Source organism: Amaranthus tricolor, chromosome 8 (assembly GCF_026212465.1).
Source record: "Amaranthus tricolor cultivar Red isolate AtriRed21 chromosome 8, ASM2621246v1, whole genome shotgun sequence".
NCBI lineage: Eukaryota > Viridiplantae > Streptophyta > Magnoliopsida > Caryophyllales > Amaranthaceae > Amaranthus > Amaranthus tricolor.
The window spans coordinates 28,331,693-28,351,656 of record NC_080054.1 but is presented as its reverse complement, the minus strand read 5'-3'; the positions used below and the strand labels follow the sequence as shown (position 1 = coordinate 28,351,656).

The following is a 19,964-nucleotide window of genomic DNA, read 5'->3' as shown; positions in this document are numbered from 1 at the left end:
TTCAGATATGATATCTCAACTCAAGTTAATTTTAATTTAAATATGTAAATATCTTGATAATTTTTCGAGTCTGATGGAGTCATATTCATCTTCAATTATTTGGGTTAATTTTTGATAGCTACAGCCTCTATTCCTACAATGACATTCTTGACTGAAACTAAGCTACTTTATATCTCTTTAACTAAGGTTGCAACCAAGTAACTCAAAAAATTTTACTCCCTCCATTTTAATAACTTTGTTCTATTTCATTTTGGCGTGTTTCTCAAGACATATATTGAAATCTTAATATCTTTAATAATGCATAACTAAAAATTATAAAAGCTGATATTAATAATCGTCACGTTGAGATGAATCAAACAAGATCCCACTTGATTATGTTTTAACTTATAAATTAAGAATAAAATATAAATTAAAAATGAACTGTAAATAGTATCTAAATACTAAGTATGACAAAGTCACTAAAACGAATGTAGTAACATATTTGAGTCATATAGTAAAAACTCAAAGGGATAAAAAAATACTTCCTCAATTTTTTTTACGTGCACTCAAGGACAATTGACACTATTCATCAGTGTCATTAATTTTCATATTATTGTTAGTTTATAGGTTAAAACATAGTCATTTGGTATATTGTTAGAATTGTCTCAATGTGAATTTTATTATTTTTAGTCTCTTAAATTTTTCAATATATATAATTAGAGTTATTTGTGATTAAATTAGTGTATTAAGCGTGTAAAAATGTCCTAGGATTCAACTAAAAGTCTAAAACACGGAGAAAGTTAGAATTATAAGGTTAAAAATTGCACTGACTTTAATGTCAAAAGAGGGGACAAAAACTATGAGTACGGACGTATATAAGTGGTAGTCAAAATTAGATGATAAGGAGGCCCGCCCTATATTATTCCCCACCTGTTCTGCAGCTGCAATGTGAAATCAGCTACTACTTGTGTCCCACCAAATTTAATGTTTTAATCAATTTATCAATTTTGTAATTTGTTTTATTTTAAATTTTGTCAATATTAAAGATGGGAGTAAAAACTTTATAAAAAAATTTCCAAGTGAAAGTGGACTTATGGGTCCCTCATTAAGTCATTTTGTAGGAGGACTTTTAAAATTTAATTTAATTTTATTATTTTATTTATTTTAATAATATATTTTGTGTTTTGTGGTTATTTGCAAATAATAGTTATTATTCATAAATTTTTATATGAAACGGTCTTACGGTAAAATCATTTTAATTGGGTTGGTCTAATGTATATTTATTTTTAAAGTAATAACTTTTTATAGTATTAAAATTATCACTTATAACCTTTAAGTGATCATTTATAATTTCAAAGTGACACTTAGAGAAATGGACTTACTTGTATGAGCTCGTCTCATGGTAAGACGGGCTAGTTATTATTTAGGATTTTCTATGTCAATATCCACACTTTGTTCTTTAATTTTAGACTTTTAATCCACTTATTTAACTTATATTTTTGTCTCATCTATAAAATTTATATGTCGGTTTTTCTTTTTAGGTTTCCCACCAAATAACTATGGGACAAATTTGATGGAATAAAAAAAATTAGCAAATAGAGATAGGACGAGAGACAATGAAGAACATTAAATGTATAGACATGAAAATTTATGATGGATATGTGTATGATTGAGCATGAAGATTTTAAAGCTTTGTTGGTTCTTTCATATCCCAAAATTTATTTTGTGGTTCTTATTCATGCTATGTCTTTTTTGCGGGGTAAAGTTTGGTGTAACAATCCTTCAACTCGGAATTAAATTATTAGTTGACATGAAAATATTTTTAATAAAATATATGTAAATACAAAATGTGGTGTCGGCTACAAATTTTAGGTAATTTTGTTGGATTTTGTGAGAAGGTCGGGGAAATTTGTTAAATTTTTTGAGAAGAAATGTGATTTGTGAAGAAGAGAGGAGAAGAAAAAAAAAACATGGAGTTGCATTTATTTTGTCTAATAGGAGTATTAATATAATAATAATAATAATGTATTTTTTTATTGTTTCATTGGCTTTATCATTTGGTGAAAAAATAGCTAAAATTATTAGCTTTATCTTATTGAAAATTGTTTGTTATTCAAAATGGCATGTACCGATATCATTTGAAAAGTGTTTGGATGAGCATGAGATGGTGAGAATGGACAAATGTTGAGGTTGTCTTGTGTTCAGATGAGCAAAGTAAGGTCGAACGAGAAAGTTGAAAGCTAATCAAACGAGCATAAAGTACACTTAGGCTCGTGTATGGGCGGACCTGGAAGGTTGCCTAAGGTTAGGTATTGAAAACGACGATGTATTAGAGTTCGAACAATGTGTTTCAAACTCCAATATTACCAAGATCGAGTGTATGAGGTTTTGTGACAAACAAATTACGCTATCAATAATATCGATGTTTGTAGGAGAAAATAAAGCAATAAAATGACACAAAGATTTAACGAGGTTCACCCAACTAAGGCTACGTCCTCCGGTGTGTAGTATCTCTTATATTATCAAAAGGAGTTCAAAGAACTCTCAAATATGGAGAATTACAATAGAGAAGAGATATAGGCTAGTGTTTGGCTTGGGGTGTATTTTTGTGGATGTCCATTTGATGATTGAGAGCTCCCTATATATAGTACTAGGTACATAAATGTCATTAGCTCACTAAATACAGAATTAATATTGAATAATGAATGACATGAAACTTCTCCAAGAACTTGAAAGGTCGAAAACAGCATCTTAGGCACATCAGAGGAACCGCTCGACCGGATCAGAGAGCTCGCTCGGTCGAGCGGCTCGGTCGAGCGGAGTACAGACCCTTTCTGGATGCATTCTGTTTGCTCGCTCGATCAATCAATAAGGCTCGCTCGGTCGAGCTGGTAGCTCGCTCGGTCAAGCAGAGAGGTCGAGCGGCCATTCTGCTTCTTCTGTCAGAATTCTGATCGAGCTGTAATAAACCAAACATAAACCAAGTCCTTTGCACTTCTTCATTAAGTCCCATAACTCTCACACTTCATTACCTTATTAATCCACACTTAATCATCATCATAAATCAATCATCAAACTTAACTTAATACACCCATATTAACACATTCATGGGATTCCATCCCAAAGGTCACACATGAATGCACCTCATCAAATGTGCACTCAAGTCACACCAATCACAACAGGTATGGTTATGGGTCCAGAACCCTGTTAAATCCGCTCAGAACCGGAGTCGGATTAGAATCTAAAAAATAATTGGTGGGTTTCGGTCCAGAATCTAAACCCTTATAAATATTAAATTTTCTATTTCTATTTGTCTTCTACGTATGACTTCTGCCCCCAACACTTATTTTCTTTTCATATAATCATTATATATATATATATATATATATATATATATATATATATATATATATATATATATATATATATATATATATATATATATGTTACTTGCTAAGTGCTAACCCAATTACCCTTATTACATGGACTCAAACTAGTGTTTCTAATAGAATTTAAGTGTATATGGATGACGCTATGCGTCTTTAGATGTTAAATTAGTATTAAGTATTTGTAAAATACGATAATAACTCACTTACAAATATACGACAAATATAATGACTTACAAACACTTCAAATTCGACAAATTAAAGAGACTTTTTTTTGGACCCATTAAAGACCTTAAACCCATCAGATTCGGAGGATCTAGGTCTGGGTCTGAAAAATTTAGGTCCCTTAGGGTCCGAATCCAAGTCTGGATCTCTAAAAATTAAAAGTGTCCGAGTGCGGTTGGATCTGCTCTAGACCCGCCCCATGACCATCCTTACCTGGGGTTGCCTAGGCACCCATAAATTTAAAAAAATTTGCTCTTGTAAGGAATTGAACCTGCGACTACGTCATGAAGAAATGCAAAATGCTTTCACCGAAGACCACAAGGACAAATGATTTTTGTTTTTAATAATGTCCGGACAAAAAAAATAGCATATATTAACTCTACAAAAGTTATAATATATTCTATTTTTTTCTAACAAATGTTTTATATTTATTTCCAATTTATGTATTATATTTATTTCTAACTTATTTATTATATGTATTATAAGAATATAACATTATACTTTGTTAAACAATAAAGCAAGAGTACATTATAGTTTATACATTTTTTTCACTACATAAAATTATACATGTTATAATTTTTTTTACATGTTTGTTTTGTTGTTAAAACAATCAAGTGTACAATTTTGTTAGCTTTATGATAATTTCTTTACTTTTCGAGCTAACGTAAAAATTAAATTTTGATTTAATCGTGCTTTAAAATACATATTTAAAAATATTGTGCCACCCTATTCTAAAATTCCTGGGTCCGCCCCTGGGCTCGTGCTCAATCAACGATTGTTTTTTGAACGAAACGAGGTGCGAAGAAGGCTTATGTGAGCTGCTAGACTGTCTCCAAACGTAGGATATCTCAAGTATTACGCTGTTAAACAATTCTCCTTATCCACTTAAAATTTATGAGAATTTGTTAAAACAATTCTTTGAATGATTATTGGTTCAACCCCCATAGTTTCGTAGGATATGTTTGGTATAAAGATCTCAAAGTTTTAAGAACGTTAAGAAAATTCCGTTTCAGAAGAGTGATTGATTTCATCGATCATTTACCATCCTCACCCATGTCTCGCGACAAAATTCCTTACATGCAAAAGCAAAAACGGCAGTGTATTGTGAATTTGTGATGAGTCCTGAAAGCACCTTCACCATTAACCGCCATATACGCCATGTTTTTATCAAATCATCATTCATGGCGTTATTCAAGTCCTTTCCATCTCTTTGATGTGAACTACTTCAAACACGCTCTTCATTTAGTCGAGTGAGCGGTCGAGACTATCAGGTCTGTGTCTCGTTATGAAGATTGGACACGGTTAAACATACAGAAACGAACTAATCAATAAGTAGTACACAGAATCAACAAAAACTGAGCGGAGTCGACAGAATTAGAACAGTTCCGCTCAGCAAAGGGGAACTATAAGTCTATACCAGTAGTTATCTCTATTGCTCAAATCTATAGTTTGACAGCTAGCAACAAGTCGAAGACGACAAGCACAGCGAGCAATCAAGAATACCATTGGTCGAAACAATTGATGACAAGAAGCGCTTACATCCAGTAACAGTAATCATAACACTTTCGGTTAAGAAACGTGTGTTACTGGTATGACTGAAGTTGATAGGTAAAGAATGGGACTCACGGATGGGACTCACGTATTTTGTTTTATCATTATCGTTGTGTGGATGTGCTATTACCTCCGTCGACAGTCCAGTATTGCTTAACTGCAACCAAGATCTTCTCAGAAATCAAGGGACCGTCCTCGTGATCCACCATTCTTGTCTCCCACCTCATACCAGCTACTATCTTTTTCACCTTCACCAACATGTCAACTTCATCCCGAATTATTACTGCACCTTCAGGACGCAAAATACGGTCCATTTCTATAAGCATGTCTTCAAAGTTGCATCTGCATTCATTAGAGGAAAATCTTCAGTACAGCACAAACAAAATAGACCAATACTACCCACAAAATGCAGACCGCACTCTTCACGATTTTTTTCTCTTGGGGGAGCGGGGGGTGGTTAACGTACACCACATTTCGATAACATTTTTGGAAGGTAAGGACGGGGAGAGGAGGGAAGGAAAGATTGATGTGTTCCTCCTAAATCTTTCTTTGAAAAAATGCATCAGATAACGTGAAAACTGAACGTGTAGCTATTAAAAAAACGGAGGATAGTAACTATATAGGTCCCAAGCAATTTATCCTAAAGACATCTACATTTATAGTTTTGAATATAAGAAAAAAGACTTACTTGTCTTTGTATAAACTGAAGACGCCATTGGCATGAATCAAGTCATATGTCCTCGGGTATGTAGAGAAACCCTCACACCTACAACAATTAGGAGCCAAGTCAATCAAAATCTAGAATAACTCAAGAGTCCAACAAGGCTTGTCAAAAGTCAGAAACGATCACGCACCAGTCATGATAGATGCCGATCAGCCCTCGCTCAAATACAACACCTAAGGTATCCTTTTCAGCTATTGTCGGCATGACGTTCATAACCCACGATTTGGAAGAATGAATTGCAGCAGCAAAACCTCCTAATCCAGCATTCATATCCATAATGTTACGGTATCTACCAGTGTCAAGTAGGCTATTGATTTTTTTGTAAGCCTTGACGTGTTTTTTCCACAAGCTATTGTCATTCAAGTATGCATCAACTGAAACTCCAGGAACAGACCCACTAGCAATTCTGGGAGGCATAGCATATAACCTCTCAGGAAACGGCTTCAGCTGCTTGCCGGAACCGTCACTAGGGAATGGTGTGATACAAGTGTCCATTTTCTTGTACCTGTAAACAAGCAAAAGGATTAATTAAGAATTAACATAAGAAACCAAAACAGGAAAAGATGGGTTCACAACAAACATAGATAACTTAATTGAAGACTCTCTTGTCACCCCCATACACATTATTGTTCTCATCAAAGAAGAATAAGGTAGGGAACAAAAAGGGAAAAAAAAAGTTCCGACATATGAAATCGTATCCTTTGGTGATCCTATACCCCATGAGATATCTAAAGTATAATTAGAACGCAACCATCAAATTAAACAAACTTAAGCACCTTGAAGCTTATGTGAACGCCATATAGTCGGTCTGCGAGTAAACCAGATTTACATATAATCCCAGTGTCACATGATTCGCTAATCTCTTCATGAATCGCAAATCAAAAAAGCAAATTATGGTCGGTTTTAGGCTATTCTTGGGAAAATTTGAGCAAATCAACTAGCGAATTATGTTACACTATATAATCCCATACGCAAAAAAGAAAACTTCAGTTGCTGCATATAACTTCATAGAAATGCAATCCTGAAATCTTGGAGAGCACGACAGCGAATTGATAATTATATTACTTTTAAAGTCACTAAATTGTTCACGAGACTTCAAAGCAAACAGTCAGCTTGTACGCTTCATAGTTGAACTGGAACATATAAACCCTTGTATACGTTTGTCAGACACTAGACACTCAACACTTCAACAAGGGTAAGTAATTTGAACCCGACACTTCGATTGTCAAATTCACACTAAAAATATCTTTAAAACATATTTTGAGAGGTCATGAAAATGGGGTGACATTGAAATTTTACAATAACTAGCAAAGTTAAGTATGTGTATGTGAAGAGGTCATGAAAATGTACTCAAGAATCAGGGATATGTTTTGTAAACGCCATGTCCCTGTAACTTTATCCAATTTCAGGACAGTGCCTTCATGTCTACAAGTTTAGTTTTGGAAAGAACATGACACATCAAAGATTAAAAGCTGAAACCTATTACCTAAAGTAGGACGGAGAAAAAGGAAGACCTCAATTATCAAAATATCATATTTAAGTGAGAACGTTACCAAACGTCATTAGGATTAGTGGCTTTGCAAATGGTAGCCTGAGAGTCAGCTTGTCTCCTACGACATGAATCGGCATTTCGACTCTTTTGCCAAATGGCAATTTCACCCTTCTCATGTCTCTTCTCCCAACAAAGAAGTTTAGCAACCTTTTCAATATTATCTTGTTCTTGTTTCAGATCCTCTTTAGGACGTTGCCAAGATTGGTAATTATTCTTCCAGTTAATTGGAGGACCAGCAAGCACCCAGTAGCCACCTGGTCGAAGAACACGATCAACTTCCATCATATAAATCCCACCTGCAAAATGTAAGACCAAAATGTTGCAAATTAGCTACTTGAAAGGCTAGGTTGTTACAAATGATTCATATTTGAGACCTATGGTCAGTGTAAGGCTATTCTCGGACAAATATGACTGAATCGCGAATTCATAAAGCGAATTAGCTAGCAAATCATGTTACACTACTCCCAAGGGATAAAGGCTACAGTTACAACTGCAAAAACTCACCATTTCCACCCCATGGGATTAAGCACCGAGAACAATGGGCCATGTCAAAAGCATTGGAAGGATATGGCATTTTTATCGTTCCAAGAACACCTATAACAGCAGGTACTCCCCTTTCAAGAGCAAACTGAACTTGAGCCTCATGAGAATCTCTAGGTGCAAATGACATCGCAATGACATTTCTGCTCCAAAGGTATGCTCCCCAACTTGCAACCTAACACAACCAAATCGTTCAGCATACAAAAAAACACACCGGGAGTGTGGCAATGTAGCTTATTGGGTAATTTTAGCTTATTTTTAATACAATCAGAGCACTTAGATGGTCAAACCAGCCAATGCTAATGTTTGGTAAACTAGCTGGTTGAAACAGCTTATTGTAATGAATAAGTTGTTTTTAACAAGTTGCTCTTAGCAACGGGTTCGAAATCAGCTAGTCAAATCAGCCACTGTAATGTGCTATCAGCTACCAGCTATTAGTCGTTTGCCAAAACCCCCACTACATATTCATTTTATCTGATGAAACAAGTACTAACTACTAACAGAGAAGATCAACTGAAAGAAGAGAAACATAACATACCCCACACCCAGTGTCTAGAGCTGTCCTAACTGTGCCGTTCTTCATCGGAATCACGGACGCTAGTTGATCAATATATTTATCCGCTCCCTGAGGAAACTGTGTACCACCACCTGGAAACCTAAAGACATTTCCTTCATATTGGATCCAGTTTTGAATGGCTTTCTCCACTGTCAATGCTTTATACGGCGCATTTGCATATGGTACATAATCACGGCTCTTAGGCCAGGAAAACGGAGTTACATATCCCTTTGGAGCGGGGATAAGACAACGCATCTTCTCTTCTTTACTAGGGCAATGCCTTTCTCTGTAGACCATATTGTCTCTAGGAAACATCATAGCACGTTTTTGATCTTGACACGGAGTGTAATCTGTATACTTAGCCTTGCACGGCTGAATCACTTTTGCGTTGATATCAGCATCACCAGTCTTAATTTCTCCTCCATGATGAGTCTCGAAATTCAAATTTGAAAGAACCGCACAATCTGTGCCACTTTTAGTAATCTCCATAGCAATACTATCTCCCTTCCCAAAACCACTTCTCTGCCATGCCCCTAATAGATAAAAGAAGCCGCATAGACCAACAACGATAAATATTGATATAGAACTTCTAGTCCTACTATCACCAGATGGTTTGTTCGCCATTTGCAACCTGCGACAATTACCATGTAAATTCAAGATTGATCAACTAACATACCCGAAAGAATTATCATAATCAACTAAAACACCCACCAAAATCTGGTTAACACCCCTACAATAGTACCATACATTGTTTAAGATAGATCAATAAAAATATTGAGAAGTATTACCAGAACCAGAGGTGTTCACTCGGGTAATCGGGTCGATTTCAGGTCACGTGTTTCGGGTTGGTTCAAAATCAGGTCTTGTGTCTACATTAACTTTTACGTAATATTAAGTTCATTTTGAAGTCGGGTCAAATCGAGTTCAGTTATAAGGTCGGATAAATATCGAATCATCGGATTTGTTTTAAACACTTGTAATCCAGAACATACTATGATTAAAATTTAGAACAGATAACTAGTGGAGTATGATGTTGGAGTAATTTAGCACAGCAATTCAGCATTAACCTTACAAGTTGAAATGATATCTCAAAAAGAATGACAAGTTCAAATGAGTAACACTGGAGATTATAAATACTACTTCTACAATCTAAAAAAAGCAATGAAATCTCAAGAAAGTAATGAAAGATTTAAATCAATTAATAGAAAAAGTAATTTTTTCATCCAATATTAAAACAATAAGGAAACCATTTGAAGAGATGGATATTCCTACACCAAAAAAACCCTCAAAAAAGAACAATTCTTTTTCAAGAACAATCATCATTTTCCAAAATTATAGTCAATTTTGCTTAATTAAGGCAAATTACGTCTAAACAACCAAGATCAAGCTCAAAAAAGAAAACCCATCAATCCAAATCAACCAATTTTGCAACGTACTCCAACAAAAAAACCCAGAAACATGAATCTTGATACAAATAAAAATACTAAAAGCAATGCAGCTAATTAACAAACCAATCAAAAAACAATTGGTAAATGTAAAGAAAAAGGCGGGCAAACCCAACAATCATTACCAAAAAAGAGTAAAACTTACCAAAAGCATAGAATTCTATCAATTGGTGATTTCTTCTGCAACTAAAGCTGTTGATCCAATTTCAAGATGACAAATAAAAGACAAGTAAAAACCCAAAAGTGACCCAATTTTAATTAATTAATTCAAGAAGAAAAGAAAGTATATAAAAACCCTTGTTTTATTTCTATTTCTTGGGATTTCTAACACAATTAAAATTTGTTTAGAGATCAAAAAACAGTAGCAAGAGTGGGTAAGGAGTGTGGGAGTATTGATGAAATGATGAAGGATGAATTTGAAGCAAGATCTGAATTTATTAAGTAGGTGGGTCTCACGCGCAATTACATTTACAGAGAGATGGCAGCATCGGGATCAACGGCGCAAGACAAGAGTTTTTAATTCTTTTAGTTTTGGATATTTTTGATATCTAAATACACTAAATATTTGTCGGCCTCACTTCCCATATTGATTTTCTTTTATTTTTTAAACACAAGTGTCTTTAAGTTACTCCTATGTCTTAGGTTCCTATGTTTTAGATTCTATATCCTAGGTTCAAAATGATTTGTTTTATGGATAATAAATTGAGCAAGTATTTTCATGAAAAAAATTTAAAGCGTTAAAGTTGCTTTAAAAATTAATCTACTTAAGTAGATTATAGTTGTTCGACTCTTATAGTTATTATATTAAAAGGAAAAATGTAAAAGCTAAAGACATCTTGATCGACCCTGACACTTTTAGCTCCGCCTATGTATTTATTAGACTCAAATTTATAGATTATTACCTATAGTTAATGTTGTAAACTTTAGTTCTTATTGTGTTAAAAAAGCTTTTATAAGCAAATAATGTGCAACATTTTATGTTACAGAGTAATGTGTATGAATCTTTTTATTGTTAAAGTCATATCAAGAAGAGAGTAAGCATTATAACTGAATATTGAATTCAAGCAATCAACACGGACATTAGCTTGCCCTAAATTCAAGCAATCAAGCGAAAGAGCACATGCTCATAGTCACTTCATGGCCTTTTTATGCTTCGTATTTTGACTTGTGGTTTTCCCTTAAAAAAAATACTTATAGCCCTAAATGATGTTTACGAAGCCAAAGTCTCATGATATTACCCTCCTTGCTTATTACTTACTCTCATTGATGTATTAGTCACTCTTCCAAAACATTTGTCCATTATAATTCCTACCATGTTTTGATCTTTGTCTCTCAAACACAAATCAATCTAACTCTCGTCTAAGTGCGGTTGTAATTAAGTTTGATGGAGCATATAATTTTTTGTGTTAGTTTTTTTAATTCTTTACTATGCTCTAAATATTATTCACTAGCATATTTGTCTAGTTTATTGATTGCACTATAAACTAATACTCTTCTTATTTTCAACATTTCTATTTGTATTTGACACTTTCCATCGTTGTTGCATCGAACCTTTTAGTTTGACATTTATTTTTTTTGCCAAACCACTTGAAATTTTCCGGTGTGTGGTGCCTGAATTCAATAATAGTTATAGCATGACTTTGGTGAATTCTTTAACTTGATGAAGTTTTTTCAACCGGGACAGTACAAACAATTGAAAAAACTTATCTTTTATAGACTTTCATGGTTGATAACTTCAAATAAAGACCTACTCCAAATAATTATGGTGATAGTACAAACAATAAGTAGAGAGATGTATATAGCACTTACAGTCCGTTTGGTTAGTGGTACTAAATGGTGGTAATGAAAATAATTTATAGTGTAAAACTTTATCAAAAGCTCCATATCATTGCCATGGTAATAAAACTTTGATCATAAAAGAGTTCTTTTATTTACAAATTTCTATTATCACCTGATATCACCTCTCCCTATGGTAATGCATTGGAATGAATTTTATGAAGAAAATGAGATGATTGAAGTTGGATAAGTATGACCATTAAGGTAGCTAAGAGATTTTCCAACTAAAATTACAATAATTTTTCATTCTCATTACCACCGTTTATTACTACCTACCAAACGGGCCGTTAATAGATACTAGGGATGGGCATGGGTCTTGAACCCTAATGTTACACTCAATCAGACCCTAATTTAAGGGTTTGGATCCACCTATTTTAAGACTCTAAAGATTGGATCGAATCTATGTATGTGATCTCAGGGTACGAGTTCGGGTTCGAGTCTACATTTTTGAGACCCAAATCTAACTCATAGCCCCTTATATTTTTAAAAAATATAAAAACTATCATATATATTTGATTATTTGATTTGGAATTGTGTTGTATTTTAGAACAGTACGTAATTTGAAACTTTTTTGATGTATATAATTTGAAATATAATCGTTGTATATGTATTTTAAAAAACTAAAAGATTTGAATATATCATTTTAAAAACTTAAATGTTTGAAAACTTATCTAATTTGATTACTCAATTAATATAAGGTATTAGAATTTTATGGATCGGCTACATGAATATAAAACTTCATTTGAATTGGTCTAAGTAGTCATTGGCTCCTGGCCTTCCTATTCTGGTTTGACGGGAATAAATTCATTGCTACTGACTAAGTCAACCAACAAATTTGAGGTGTAGTTTCATTCCATTTAATTCCTCCTATCGACTTTATAAGAACAAGGACAGTCAACTGTTATTTACAAAAGATGGTTACATGAATATTTTCAATTGTTGAACCATGAATGAAAAAAAATGGTTGTTAGCTCTTCATTTTGCTTCATTTTATGCATTCTACCTGTTAATTTCTTCATGTCTTGCAGCTGATACCATTCCTGCAAATGGGTATCTTACAGGGAATCAAACAATTATCTCAGCTAATGGGCAGTTTGAGCTAGGCTTCTTCAAACCAGGTAAAACACCCAAGTACTATATAGGCATATGGTACAAGAAAATCCCTGGTCAAATTGTTATTTGGGTTGCTAATAGAGATAATCCTGCTTCTAATAAACATAAATCCAAGCTAAGATTGTTAAATGATGGTAATTTAGTTCTTGTTTGTAATGGGTGTAAATCACCCATTTGGTTCACAAACATGAACTACAGATCATCGAAACCCATCAGAGTGACCCTATTAGACGATGGAAACCTTGTTCTGAGAGACAATTCTAATTTGAATCCCCCCCTTTGGCAAAGTTTTGAGCATCCAACTAATACGTTTATGCCCGGTAGTAAGTTTGGAGTAAACAAACTAACAAAATCGAGCATATCTTTCACTTCTTGGAAGAACTCAGAGGATCCTGGAACCGGGTTTTATACTTATGAGCATGATCCTAATGCTGATCAACTTATCATGCTTTGGAACAAAACCGAGCAGTATTGGAATAGTGGTTTGTGGATTCCCGAACAAAATATTTTTAGTAAAGTTCCTGAACGAAGGTTTACGCCATGGCAAGTTAGCTTCGACTATGTTGATAATGAGAACGAGAGTTATATAACTTTTTCAGTTCATGACACTTCACTTGTTACAAGGTTTGTCATGGATGTTTCGGGACAATTCAGGGATTATAACTGGAAGAAAGACACCCAGGAATGGATTCTGCTGTATTCACAGCCCGGACAGCAGTGTGAAGTTTATTCATACTGTGGTGTTTTTGCTGTTTGTGACCAATCATCTATGCCTTACTGTAATTGCTTGCAAGGGTTCAAGCCGAATTCAGAAATCGAGTGGGATTTGAAGGATTATTCGAGGGGGTGTGCTAGAAAAGCCGGATTATCATGCAAGGGCGGTAAAGATGGAGATAAGTTTGTGTCAAATCCCGGTAAAGTACTACCACAGAATCCACATTCTATCTTAGCTTCTACTAGAGTAGAATGTGAATCTGCTTGTTTAAGCAATTGTTCGTGCTCTGCGTATGCTTTCGATGATGATGGTTGTTTCGTTTGGTTTTCGGAGCTGTTGAACATGAGGCGACTTTCTGATAGTAGCGGAAAAACTCTCTTCATTAGAGTTGCTGCTTCGGAAGTCCAAACACGCGGGGATAAGAAATTAGTCGTTGGGATCTCTGTAGGCCTGGTTGTGGGACTGGTTGCTCTGTTTGGCCTTGTTTTTGGTGTTTATTGGAGAGGGAAAAGGCGATTACTCGTAGCTGTGAAAACGATGGAGCACTCTTTGGCGCGATTTGGGTATAAAGATTTGCAATCTGCTACTAGTAATTTCTGTCACCAACTCGGAAGTGGGGGTTTTGGATCTGTTTTCAAAGGGATATTGCCAGACTCGACAGTAGTAGCAGTGAAGAAGCTCGAGAGTGTTAACAATACTCAAGGGGAGAAGCAATTCAGAGCAGAAGTTAGTGCAATCGGGACAGTTCAACACATTAATCTTGTTCGCCTTCATGGGTTTTGCTCAGAAGGGTCTAAGAAACTCTTGGTTTACGAGTATATGCCAAATGGATCGTTAAACACACATCTTTTTCAAAGAGAAAACTCGAAGATTTTAGGGTGGGATGTGAGGTATCAAATAGCAGTCGGAATAGCAAGGGGATTAGCTTACCTACACGAAAAATGCAGGGATTGCATCATTCACTGTGACATTAAGCCAGAAAATGTTCTTTTGGATGCAAATTTTCGTCCAAAAGTCGCAGATTTTGGATTAGCGAAGCTAGTAGGAAGAGAGTTCAGTCGTGTTTTAACCACAATCAGAGGTACACGAGGCTACCTGGCACCAGAATGGATTTCAGGAGAGGCAATAACAGCAAAAGCCGATGTTTATAGCTATGGGATGATGCTGTTCGAGCTCGTTTCGGGCAGAAGAAACATATATGAAGCAAGTGATGGAAGGTTAGAATTCTTCCCGACTTGGGCTATGAGCACAATTATTAGGGAAGACGATGTTTTAAGTATTATAGATCCTCGATTAGATGGAGTCGCTGAAAAAGAAGAAGTTATGAGAATTTGCAAACTTGCATGTTGGTGCATCCAAGACAACGAAAATCAAAGACCATCGATGGGGCAAGCGGTTCAAGTTCTTGAACGATTTTTGGATATTGAGATCCCTCCGATCCCACAATCTCTACAAGTATTTGCGGATAATGGAGGAAGTCTTCGGTTTTTCACAGAACTTTCATCAAACCAGTATTCTACAGAAGACACTGTCTATGCATCAGCTAGTTCAGTAAACCACAATACACCCATGTCCATATAAGTAGTACTTCCTAGGTCTAGCTTCACAATGGTATGCATCTATTTCAGTTGGATTTTCTTGCCATGAATTGTAATGCTTTCTACTTTTGATATGTTATGAATATGATCTATTCTAAGTTGTTTTTGGTAGATGACTTTATACAGGTCTAGACTCTGAAACATTGTCACAACTCGCATGATTCAATAATCTCCTCGCTAATCACGACCGAAAAAAGCGAATAATGGTCGGTTTTGGGTTATTTATGGGTCATTATGCGAATTGAAGCGAATCAAATAGCAAATTAAGTTACACTATCCCGGAGATCTAATCTGTAAATCGTCCAAGTTTAGTTCATTTCAGTAGGTGGGACTGGATGAATCAAATATATACGGTCTTAGCTTTGTCTGTAACAATAAAGAGATTGTTTCGATTGCTCTGGTAGAAAACACCATATGCACCTTCACATAAATAAAAGTGAATATGATTTAACAAGTCAATTTTGAATTGAGAAAGTCAATTGAGCTTATATTCAAGTCAAAGAAGGCATTCATACAAATGTTTTGAAAACAAAAATTCTTAAGCTTTCTTGAACATGACGTAAAACGGGTGATCAGAAAGACCCAAAAACCTACTTCCATCCTCTAAAACAAAAACGCCTATATCTCCGTACATCACCATACAAAAAGAACAAACATTTGGACAATACACAATCTTATAATCATATTGATACAATCCATAACGGTTTCTCTTCACCTTCTCAATCTTAAACCAACTACGCACCGTCTCCTCCCCAGGACTTCCTATGACTCCCCCGGTTCCCACATACTTCCTCTTCGTAGCACGATCAACTATTATCTGCCATGCAGCAGATTGCAAGCACGAGTTGACAACATTGAACAAGATGTTAACATCAGATGATATAGATACACGTTTTTGTTTAGGGTTTTCAGGAAGAAACCACAATGGAAGACCAGGAAAAATATCCAGATTCAGTTGTGAAACACAGTGAGGACAATGTGAGGTTCTGTTTCTAGGCAACATCATTAACCCACCTCCTTGACCTTGAGTTGCCGGAAGGATGTAGTACATTGAATTGGCCTTGAGTGATCGGCCCTTGGTATCGAGGACTACATTGTCAACAACTTTGCCATCAGAAAGACCATGTAAGAGCAGGAGCAAGGCCGCTGTCGGCAGGATGATAAAATGAGGAATCATATTTTTCTGATACATTAGAAGGAAGTTGACCAGATAGGAGGAAAGGGTGGAATGACAGGAGCAAGTGTAAGATGATTGTCTTAACAAAAAACAGATATAAAATATGAATAATGCAACATGACTAATGAGTAATGAGTTGTACATAAACTGGGCAAATGCGACCAGCAGACCAGATCAACCACAGCAAAGACAAGATCTAATTCAATGGTATAGCACAGCGATAATCTTAGATGTCTTTTGACATATAATCTTGCATAGAAAGGGGAACAAACATAGAAAAGTAGAATTGTCGACAAAGTTCAACTAGAATTAGCCTGAGTAATCAATCGTAAAATACAAACCAATTTTCAGGACTTGGTCAAACATTTCCAATTCCCATAATTTGCTACAATGAAGCTCCAAAATTTACCATCAAAATATTGCGATGGCTCTACGTTCAACTTTTTCCAGCCTGCTTTTCCTTGGCTTTTTGGATCTTCAAGACCTTCTTCACTATCTTTTGCTCTTCAACAAGGAAAGCTCTAATGATCCTGTAAAATTACAAGTTTCATATTGTAAATAAATATACACCTCTAGTATATAGGAATAAAACAAGGTTAGTATAAGATGGAAGTAGCATACCGTTCTCTTACGGCACTACCAGACAAAACACCACCATAAGGACGATTAACGGTTCTTCTATTCCTGGGTAATCTAGACCTCTTGTATTCAGTGGGTCTCAAGTGAGGAATCTGCGTGCATATGTAAATGTAGGTCAAATGGACAAAATCAAGAACAAAATATAACAATGCAAATCCCTAAAGTTGAAGATTAGGGAAGTACACTCAATAGAGATCAAGCAGAACAATTATGCCAAATCATTACCTAAACAATTTGAATCGTCTGGATCAACCAAAAATGAATCAATACAAGAAGGTTGGGTTGGCCTAGTGGTTGAGGGTTTTTCTTATCACAGGAGTTCGATTCTCACAGCATACAAAAAGCTATAAATTATTCTCCCCTTGCTTATAGGGTTTCTCTATCCTACCCCAAATAGAAAAAAACAAGAATAAATATGGGAAATTGACGGTATCAAAGTTAATGCTTCATTCGGCCTGTGTAATACTAATTTATGATTATGAAAATCAATTAAAAAACGCCCAAAGCAAGAGCATAAACAATTATGAGAAATACAATTACAAACCCAAATCCTCAATGTACATAAGACACTGTATCTGGTTACACTAGGCACCAAAAGGCCCCCGATTTCATAACTTTCAAAACATCATGTACAACTAAAAGCACAGGCACATCACTGAAACCATTTAAATACCACCATCACACTAAATAAATGATAGATAATCATGGTTGGCCATGTGATTAAATGTATTCCTTTCCACGGTTCTGCCCTTGTGAGAAGGGTTCAACCTCACGACAAACAAATGCTTGAGAGAGAGAAAGAGGAGAATGGAAGGTGGACATAAGTCAGTGATAGTTGAAGGTGCCGGTGGTAGGTAAAGGCTAATGGCAACAAACAACCATATGCAACTGCTCAACATCTACACAATCCATCATTGGGCAATGCTAAGTAACTCCCTCAAGTAGCAAAAGTCATGCAAGAATTTAAGATTGAGGAACCAATCAAGGAGAAACCATAGCATTTCTTAGGCCAGTAGAGAAATCAGAAAGCATATGCAGTCATATAGTAAACAACTCCTTTAAAAACATAAGGTCAAATCAGAACCACAACTAGGCACAAGGATGTTCAAATAAATTTCATGGGCAAAAACAAAACAAAGGAAATCACCAATTTCAAGAGCAGCCAAAACAAAGTTGACATTCAAAGAATATAAAGCCCTCAGATCTCATAGCTTTACTGAATCATCTGTGGCTATAAGCAAGTGAAATCAATCAAAAGCCTTTTTTCCCCACCACAAGGAAGCAGATGTAGTGGTAATAATAGTAATAGTATGTAAAGAAATAATGATGGGGAGATAAGAGAGATGGAGAGATTAGTGGTAAAGAATTGAGTGATAAGTGGTGGTGAGAAAAGCCTAATGACAAATAACAACATTGCAACCGCTCACTGTTAATGATTTTCCATCATTGGGCACATTTCAAAACATCATGGATTTGGACAAAAGCAAATTCATTTGTGAAAATCTTCAAAAAGCTCAATCATTTTACATGAGAATAAGACGTAAATGTAAAACAAGGGAATCATCCGGCAATTAACCAACAATAAAGAACAATGATGCTTAAATCCCATGAGTGATTATCAACAAATTACGTTTGAAAATCAATAACTAACAAAGTTCAGTGATCTCCAAAGAACACATCGTTGAGATGAATCAACAGAACCATTCATCGGTTAACAAACAACAAGGAACAGTAATGTTTTAAAACTCATAAAATTATCAACAAATTACTGCTAAAATATCATATAATACAAATAACCCATCAATCAATATCAATACAATTATAAAAATCATCAATTTATAAATTATACATTATAAAACACCCAGTGAATTAAAGTAAAAAAAAAAAAAAAAACGGAGATCTTACCCCTTGAATTCTCTTCCCAGTAACAGGGCATTTAGGACCGCTAGCCCGCTTCTTGGTACTCTGGTACACAAGCTTTCCACCTATGAATGAAAACCCAGATCATCAATAACACAGAATCAAAAATAAATCAAATTCAAAAATCAAATCAAACGATAAACAAAATGGCAAAGGGAAGAAGAAGCAAACCAGGAGTTTTGACGATGCGATGTTGGTTGGACTTAGTAGCATAGCTATGCCTTTTACGGTAAGTGAGTCTCTGCGCCATTTTCGCTCTTCTATGAATATAGATGAAGCGGAAGCAAAAGAGGGGTTTTGCAGCGAAGGTGATTAGGGTTATATATGTGTCTCAGTCTCTCAGATCTTAAATAAAACCCTAGTTTTAGAATGGGCCGCTGTGGCAGACCCGACTGTTTAGCTGATTTAGGCTTTTAGTTCCGAAAAAATAAAAAAATAAAAAATAAGCTTGATATCAAAAACAATTCTAAAAATAAGCTTAGAAAAATTTGAACTAAGATAAGCATCTTTGTGTCTAATCTGAGGTCAGGTATATTCGTTGTTACTATCATCGAACAAAGAAACTAGTCAAAAAAGTCAAAATTTTTTATTCACTGTTATTAACAGCGAATATACCTGATCTTAGCTTTGGTATAAAAACGCTTATTGTGAGAATTAAAATTTTTCAAAGCTTATTTAGGAAATTATTTTTATAATAAGCTTTTTTTTTCAATATTTCTTTAATTGCAGAATCACAAACAGGCCTCCAGTTCAATTTTGTAAACACAAATATCGAGAAAGACGGTCTTATGGTGACAAAACATATACGAACTGGCTCATTTTCAATTTTAATATAAAAGTGATTAATTTTGACTTTAAAATGATTAATTTCAACTTAAAGTATATAACATTAAATAGATCAATTATGACCTTTTAAAGTGATCAATTCTAATCAATTCAATTTCAAACCTTAAAAAGTGATCAGTTATAAACTAAGTGATCAATTATAATATTATAACATACAACATT

The 19,964-nt window shown here is 34.9% G+C and overlaps 4 protein-coding genes across 4 annotated transcripts; 1 reads left to right on the top strand and 3 right to left on the bottom strand.

The window, feature by feature from the left end:
- Positions 1–4,899: 4,899 nt before the first annotated feature.
- LOC130821229 (probable methyltransferase PMT2) lies at positions 4,900–10,486 on the bottom strand. Its single transcript, XM_057686909.1, has 7 exons — positions 10,104–10,486; positions 8,496–9,144; positions 7,922–8,132; positions 7,419–7,713; positions 5,996–6,370; positions 5,830–5,907; positions 4,900–5,483 (listed from the first exon to the last, which is right to left on the bottom strand). The coding sequence occupies exons 2-7, from the start codon at positions 9,135–9,137 to the stop codon at positions 5,246–5,248; spliced, it is 1,839 nt and encodes a 612-aa protein (XP_057542892.1). The 5' UTR covers positions 9,138–9,144; positions 10,104–10,486; the 3' UTR covers positions 4,900–5,245.
- A 2,254-nt stretch (positions 10,487–12,740) lies between these two features.
- Positions 12,741–15,203, top strand: LOC130821764 (G-type lectin S-receptor-like serine/threonine-protein kinase At2g19130). The gene has a single exon (XM_057687546.1). It carries the CDS (start codon positions 12,741–12,743, stop codon positions 15,201–15,203), a length of 2,463 nt encoding a protein of 820 aa, XP_057543529.1.
- On the bottom strand, positions 15,186–16,541 carry LOC130820756 (kunitz trypsin inhibitor 5-like). Its single transcript, XM_057686260.1, has one exon. It carries the CDS (start codon positions 16,539–16,541, stop codon positions 15,759–15,761), a length of 783 nt encoding a protein of 260 aa, XP_057542243.1. The 3' UTR covers positions 15,186–15,758.
- Positions 16,542–16,573: 32 nt separating this feature from the next.
- LOC130820758 (60S ribosomal protein L34) lies at positions 16,574–19,283 on the bottom strand. Its single transcript, XM_057686261.1, has 4 exons — positions 19,128–19,283; positions 18,942–19,021; positions 17,019–17,128; positions 16,574–16,927 (listed from the first exon to the last, which is right to left on the bottom strand). The coding sequence occupies exons 1-4, from the start codon at positions 19,204–19,206 to the stop codon at positions 16,834–16,836; spliced, it is 363 nt and encodes a 120-aa protein (XP_057542244.1). The 5' UTR covers positions 19,207–19,283; the 3' UTR covers positions 16,574–16,833.
- Between the last annotated feature and the right edge of the window lie 681 nt (positions 19,284–19,964).

Coding starts and splice junctions, on each gene's coding strand:
- LOC130821229 (XM_057686909.1), bottom strand. CDS start 9,137: ATGGCGAACAAACCATCTGGTGATAGTAGGACTAGAAGTTCTATATCA. Junction 8,133..8,495: donor CTCTAGACACTGGGTGTGGG/GTATGTTATGTT, acceptor TGGTTGTGTTAG/GTTGCAAGTTGGGGAGCATA. Junction 6,371..7,418: donor ACTAATCCTAATGACGTTTG/GTAACGTTCTCA, acceptor GCTTGTTTACAG/GTACAAGAAAATGGACACTT.
- LOC130821764 (XM_057687546.1), top strand. CDS start 12,741: ATGAATGAAAAAAAATGGTTGTTAGCTCTTCATTTTGCTTCATTTTAT.
- LOC130820756 (XM_057686260.1), bottom strand. CDS start 16,541: ATGTACAACTCATTACTCATTAGTCATGTTGCATTATTCATATTTTAT.
- LOC130820758 (XM_057686261.1), bottom strand. CDS start 19,206: ATGGCGCAGAGACTCACTTACCGTAAAAGGCATAGCTATGCTACTAAG. Junction 19,022..19,127: donor TCGCATCGTCAAAACTCCTG/GTTTGCTTCTTC, acceptor TTTCATTCATAG/GTGGAAAGCTTGTGTACCAG. Junction 16,928..17,018: donor GGTAGTGCCGTAAGAGAACG/GTATGCTACTTC, acceptor GTAATTTTACAG/GATCATTAGAGCTTTCCTTG.